Raw genomic sequence first — 7,230 nt, 5'->3', positions numbered from 1 at the left:
TGCTAACAACTTCACATACAATTCAATTTATGTGCTATGCTTATTGTACCCAAGACTTCAATACTTGATATCACATGGCCCTCTCATTATCACTAAGTCTCAGTTTTTGCAATAAAAACCCAATGGAAAACAATACCACAGTTATTCTTTTATAATAATTTAATAAATAAATGCAAATTTAATAATATGGACATGAAAATGTTACCTACAAACTTTAAGATAATGTAAAAATAAGCACATAACGTTTATAATTTCAAAATATTATAAATATTTAAGGCCAGAGCAATAATACCATGGATAGGGCTTTTGCCTTGCATGTGCCAACCTGAGTTCAATCCCAGGCATTTCATATGGTTTGCTGAACCTGACAGGAGAGTGAGCACAGAGACACTGAGCACTACTGAGTGTTTCCCTCCCAATACAAAAACAAATAAATATAATAAAAATAAATGATTCATGAAAAATTAAGATATAAATAAATACATAAATAACCATTTAGGAACTAAAGAGGCTGAAAGTAAAAAGATTTTTAAATTTTCTTCTTTGATAGTACTAAGGTTTTTAAATTAAAATATATAAATTCTGTGAGTAAACCAGAGTCTTTGACAATAAACAGGAATGATGAGGCATCTTAGCTTATTAATCAATGTGACTCCAGGTCTTCATCTTTAATTCCCAACCTGGCTTGCAAGGTGGTTGATAGCCAGAAGGCTCTCATGATTTCCACTCTGACAACCTCCCAGGCACAGTCACTGTATTTCTTCTCTCTCAGGTAGAGATGGATGCCCCGGAAGTACTTCTTCATGGCCAATGCTGAGCCCCAAATGTCATAGGCAGCGCTCTCCTCTGCCCTTATCTGTACCAAACAGGAGTCCAGGTCTTCCAGCTGCTGATGGAGTCCAGTGCGCAGAGGGTCCAGGAGGGCCGGGTTCCAGGCAGCTGAGGAGCCCTCTGTGAGGAAGAGCCGGAAGAGCTGCTGGAGCATCTCTTGGAGCACAGACATGGTCTGGGCCTCCTGCAACTGGCTGTCAGCCATTATCTCCCAGGGGAATCGGAAGTCTCTTCTGTCCTTCAGACAAGACAAAGGGGAGACTTTCTTCATTTGACCCAGAAGTTCAAAGTTTCTCCTGCTAACCAGAACATGGTGCTGAGGCAGAACACAGCCCAGAGAGCCAGCTGGGCTACAGCTGAGTGCCACCAGGGCCATCAGTAGAGACAGCTGGAGAGCCATAGAGAACAGAGGAAGTTGCTGGTCTGGCTAAGCTGGGCTTCTGGGTGAGCTTTGGAGTCTGGGTTCTCTGAAGACATTTCCAAAGTATATCCTTTAAATAGGGCATTCAGATTTTCATTTCTCAAACATTGCCCTTTACTTTCACTTTCTTCTTTTTGGTTTCCATTTAGGTTTTCTCCAAATGGCCTAAGATACTATCAACAAAAATTTTTAATTTTTGCCATTGTTTTAAAGTATTTGAGATGTGTCTATTTCAATAAATATGTCTCTACTATAATTTAATGACAGCATATATGTCCTAAAGACTGAAATGTGTATAGTATACCTATGGGTACTCATGTAAATTTACTTACATTCTTTGTTATTCTCTGTATTAAATAAGAAATAGAGAATCAGAGAGATAGTTATTAGAATAAAGGCACATGACTTACAGGTGGAATCTCCAGTATCACATGTGTTCATAAGCAGAATTGTGACTCATGTGGCCCCAGCACCACACATACGGTTCAGTCAACTTGCAGCTTCAAGACTTAGACCAGAACCTTGAAATTGTTGGTCAAGTATTGCCAATAATAACACCTGTATGGCCCGGAGAGATAGCACAGCGGCATTTGCCTTGCAAGCAGCCGATGCAGGACCAAAGGTGGTTGGTTCGAATCCCAGCATCCCATATGGTCCCCCATGCCTGCCAGGAGCTATTTCTGAGCAGACAGCCAGGAGTAACCCCTGAGCAACGCCGGGTGAGGCCCAAAAAACAAAAAACAAAACAAAACAAAAAGAATAACACCTGTAATCCCCTCTGTATTGCTTAGAAGACTTCTCCATATTTGGTTAGATTCTAGAATATATTTTTACCTTCTTAATTTAAAAAGAAATCTGCTGGCATAGCCTGTGTATTGCTGTATTTTGTTAGAGAATTGTTACATCATATTTGGCAAATACACTCTTCAAAATTATAGATTGGATTTTGTTTGATTCACTGCAGAGGTTAGAGTGAATTATCAAATTAGCAAAATTAGCAAACTATCTTCCCTGATATTTCACCCACTCAAATTAGCAAACTATCTTCCCTGATGTTTCACCCACTCAAGTTTTTGAGGTTCTGTTTACTGGAGTCACAGGATCAGGATAAAGCAGACATTGTTCTTCCTTCATCTTTTTTTACTTAAGGCCTGTGGTTGTGCCAGGACCCATGCAAGAATTCTACTTTTTATCAGGAACATGTGGTTGTGGAGATTCTGATACCAACAGAATTTTAGATTCCCAGAAACATCTCACTCTCCAAGAAGTTAACACTGGTAGGAATACATTACCTCAGAGAATTCTCAGCCTCAAAACCTTCCAATCACTCCCTGGGGACAGACTTTAGTGTTCTCCAACAAGAGAAGATCACTTTTGTTGTGTTTGGCAGCATAGTTCATTTTTCCCTAGGACGTGAAGTACCCTAGTTCTCAGTGGTATCTTCATCTCTCCTGAACCATGTCCTCAAGTACCAAAAGCAAAAATCAACAACTCCAGACACTGATAATAAACATTTGTTTTATCTTAGTAGGTGAGAAAAAAAGTTATAACCCCTTCCCCATAATAAGCAAATAAACTTTACTTTGTGAGTCTAATTTTTGTTGTTTCATTAAATTAAATAATCAAATACTTGTTTTGCTCAAATTTCTCAGCTGGACACTGAGAGAAACTCAGAGTACAGAATGTAGTGGCCTTCATTGGTTTATTATATGTACATTCTCTTCAATGTCTTTGCTTCAATCTCGGACACAGGCTCTGAATGCCAGGCTCAGAATGCTGTAATAGCATGAGACCTATACTATTGCGACAGAGATAAACCATCTTAATTTATTTATCATATTTCATTTAAATTAAATAATGACAAATATTTTTGGGCCACACCCGTTTGACGCTCAGGGGTTTAAACTCCTGGCTATGTGCTCAGAAATCACCCCTGCTTAGGTGGGAACCCATATGGGACATCGGGAGATCGAACCCGCAGTCCAATCTGCTTGCAAGGCAGACACCTAACCTGTAGCCGCCACCTTCCCAGTCACCAAAACTATATTTATATATATATATTATCTTTATTTATATATATATATATTTGTTTGTTTGTTTGTTTTTTGGGCCCACACCCGGCGGTGCTCAGGGTTACTCCTGGCTAGTCTGTTCAGAAATAGCTCCTGACAGGCATGGGGACCATATGGGTGCTGGGATTCAAACCAACACCCTTTTGGTCCTGGATCGGCTGCTTGCAAAGCAAAACTCCGCTGTGTATCTCCTCCGGGCAGACAAAAATATTTTAATAAATTTCTCACAAAGTGATTTTATGGGAGATTTGTCTTACTGTTTATTACTTTCAGTTTTATTCTCAGGCTAATAATAAAGGAAAGTAAAAGAGTGATTTCACTATTTTTCTCTATAGTTTTCAATACATCAGTTTTTTATTTCTCTTTTCAACTTTCCTAGAAAATAAAACTTGATGGGGAAGGAAAGAAGGGCCAAAAAATGTAATTCTGAAAATCCTGAAGAGGGACCATATGGAATACCATGTGCAAGGCAAAAATCCCTACCCACTGAACTATCACTCTGGCTCTGAAAGTTTTCTACTGACAAGATGTAAGTTAGTGTCACAAGAGAAACAATTAGGTTATAATATAATTTAGAAGTTATTTTCGAGCCAGAGAGATAGCATGGAGGTAAGGCATTTGCCTTGCAATCAGAAGAAGGTCGGTGGTTCAAATCCTGACATCCCATATGGTCCCCTGAGCCTACTAGGAGCGATTTCTGTGCATAGAGCCAGGAGTAATGCCTGAGTACTGCCAGTTGTGACCCAAAAACAAAAACAAACAAACAAACAAACAAAATGTAGTTATCTAGAAGTTTTTCTCTAAGAATTCAAGTAAATGACCAAGGCATCATTTCAAGTATGTGCTATCATGACTAAAGCATAGGAGATATGTAGAGGACCAGGCAGGAATATGTTCTCAGTTGGAGTGACACTTTTGCATTGGCTCCCAAGTCCTCTTGTTTCTCTGCCACAGTGAGATGAAAGCCTGCAGGGTGAGATCAAAGATACCTCTTATTTTTGGTAGTCATAAAAATGACTGAGAGCATTTAATTTATTCTAAGAAATCTTAATATGGAAGCTAAGAGACAAAATGGAGTTTGTGAGTTCAAATAGGTTCCATATCAGCAAAATTGAGTGCAGCAAAATTATAGGCTTGTTACTATGCTAACTGAATTACACAACTCAGAGGCTCAAAGGATATCTCCTGGTTTAAAGTGCAATCTTCTGTTTTGCCAGACAATCTATCTGATTAGTCTTGCCTTGAATTCATACATGAGCTGCCTTGAGGAGGAAAGGGGAGGGTTATACCACCAAATCACAATAGGCCGGCAACTAGAACCCAGACGCTAGAACACTAATTATCTCTGGAAGGAGAACATATATTATTGCATTACTGGACATTTTATTTCACTAACAAGTACACTCAAACCATAAAACGACTGACTTGAAAAGCCTGTAATTATGAGAGAATTGAATAATTCTGAAGAATTTCACTATTAACTGTATATAATGATATAAAGATGAGATTTGAAATGGCAGCCACTAACGTTTTAAACTATGGAGAGGAGTGTTCTTAAAAACCTGAAATTATTAACAGTAACCCTATTTGAGTTACAGTTTATCCTATATAGGTTATGTTCATTTCTATCATTTATTACAGAGAGAAATAAAAAAAAGGTTGAAATATTTAGAAGAAATTAGGGGCTCAACATTAAAACTCTGAGGAGATTTGAGATAATGACTTGTCTGGAAATATCAGTGAAAAGAAGTAAAAGATAGGAATCAAAGATGGGACTCAATGGTAGAACACAAGTTTGTATGTATGAGCCCCTGGTCCTCTCCCCTCCACCATAAGAGCAACAGAAGCTCACCACAAACAGGGATGAGTTTAGTTAGAGAAATAACTACATTTTGAACTATCCTAATAATGAGAATGTATGAGGGAAATGGAAAGCCTGTCTAGAGTACAGGCGGGGTTGGGTGGAGAGGAGGGAGATTTGGGACATTGGTGATGGGAATGTTGCACTGGTGATGGGTGGTATTCTTTTCATGACTGAAACCCAAACACAATCATGTATGTAATCAAGGTGTTTAAATAAATACAAAAAAAAAAAGAAAGTGAATGTTTGAAATGGACATGGAGTTTATGAAACCATGTAGAGGCAATGACATAAAATTAGTAGAACAGGGAGGACAAGATAACAAAAAATTCCAAATTTTCCACTTGGAAAAATAGCAAAAGGTTAATTATCTAATCGTGTTTATTATTATTATCATCATCATAATTTTGGTTTGTTAGGCCATACCCACTGATGCTCAGGACTTAATCCTGTTTTTGTCTCAAAGATGACTCCAGGCTGGGCCAGAGGATCATATGCACTTATGAGAATCAAACCAGGGTGAACCATATTCAAGGCAAATGCCTTAATCCTCTTACAATTCTCCAGCAACCGGGCCGGAGAGATAGCACAGCGGTGTTTGCCTTGCAAGCAGCCGACCCAGGACCTAAGGTGGTTTGTTCAAATTCTGGCATCCCATAAGGTCCCCCATACCTGCCAGGAGCTATTTCTGAGTAGATAGCCAGGAGTAACCCCTGAGCACAGCTGGGTGTGACCTAAAAACAAAAACAAACAAACAAAAAAAATCTCCAGCAACCAAAATAACTTTTTTTTTTTTTTTTTGGTTTTTTGGGCCACACCCGGAGGTGCTCAGGGGTTACTCCTGGCTGTCTGCTCAGAAATAGCTCCTGGCAGGCACGGGGAACCATATGGGACACCGGGATTTGAACCAACCACCTTAGGTCCTGGATCGGCTGCTTGCAAGGCAAACGCCGCTGTGCTATCTCTCCGGGCCCCAAAATAACTTCTTTAGATCACATATTGTTTTTATTCTTTCCCAAAACTCATTGCTAGGAATTCCCGATCTACCTGTTTTCAAAAAAAGTTTTCAAAACTTTTTCCTTTCCGGTCCAAACCACACTCTAACAATAGAGGTATAAGGAGTTGGGTTGATGCTTTACATCTCAGGATGTTAGTTCACTTCACATGTATGATATAAAGTGCTCATGACAACCCTTTTCAACAAGCTTCATTGAAGTTTCCTTTTTATAAAAAATAAGAATAAAACTCCTAGCATCACCAATTTCCTGATTAAGTGTCAAAGGCCCTTCATTATTCACCGTAAGAGCTAGTTATTCAAAATTTGTGTTTCAATAAAAGGTGGGACATGTCTGTTATATATACCTGTTATGCATGTTGAAATGTTTGGTTCCCTTGAAGTGAGGTTAGGGTTTGGTTATCCCACAGTTCCCAAAAGGGAAAGAGAAACCCCAAATCCCCTATCCAGTAAGGAAGCTATTTCAGTTATATTAGTCTGAAGATATAAGGGTGATATGAGGCCAGAAACTCATACTCAAGCAATTCACCATTAAGCCAGCTGCACCACTCTAGGAGCCCACGAGCCTGCAGGTGAAAAAACTCTTCTTTCAGCTACCTTTTCCCATTTATTCAGCTCCAAACCGGAACCCTCTTCCCACGCAGATGGAGGGGGGAAAGCAGGCTATGAGAACAGATACAAAAGATAACTATTTCAAAGACCTCTATATACCTAACACTAATTTTACCCCTTCCCCAATTCCATATGCTAATATCACCTGTATGGTCAGACCCACCCACAGCTGGGAGGGGTCTGCAGTTGGGAATATAGGTGTTGCCTGGGGGGGGGGGGAGGAATTGAAGAGAAAGGCAGCAAAGGATCCTGGAGGGCAGTTGAGAAAGGCTGCTTGAAAAGGCTTTGCGGGCCCGGAGAGATAGCACAGCGGTGTTTGCCTTGCAAGCAGTCGATCCAGGACCTAAGGTGGTTGGTTCAAATCCCGGTGTCCCATATGGTCCCCTGTGCCTGCCAGGAGCTATTTCTGAGCAGCAGA

The 7,230-nt window shown here is 39.8% G+C and overlaps 1 protein-coding gene across 1 annotated transcript; it reads right to left on the bottom strand.

Moving 5' to 3' along the window:
• Positions 1-643: 643 nt before the first annotated feature.
• On the bottom strand, positions 644-1,231 carry LOC126003886 (interferon omega-1-like). Its single transcript, XM_049770253.1, has one exon. It carries the CDS (start codon positions 1,229-1,231, stop codon positions 644-646), a length of 588 nt encoding a protein of 195 aa, XP_049626210.1.
• Positions 1,232-7,230: the final 5,999 nt, after the last annotated feature.

The sequence above is a fragment of the Suncus etruscus genome, chromosome 1 (genome assembly GCF_024139225.1).
Source record: "Suncus etruscus isolate mSunEtr1 chromosome 1, mSunEtr1.pri.cur, whole genome shotgun sequence".
Classification (NCBI taxonomy): domain Eukaryota; kingdom Metazoa; phylum Chordata; class Mammalia; order Eulipotyphla; family Soricidae; genus Suncus; species Suncus etruscus.
Note: the sequence above shows the minus strand (reverse complement) of the source record. Positions and strands in the feature narration are given on the sequence as shown.

Coding starts and splice junctions, on each gene's coding strand:
- LOC126003886 (XM_049770253.1), bottom strand. CDS start 1,231: ATGGCTCTCCAGCTGTCTCTACTGATGGCCCTGGTGGCACTCAGCTGT.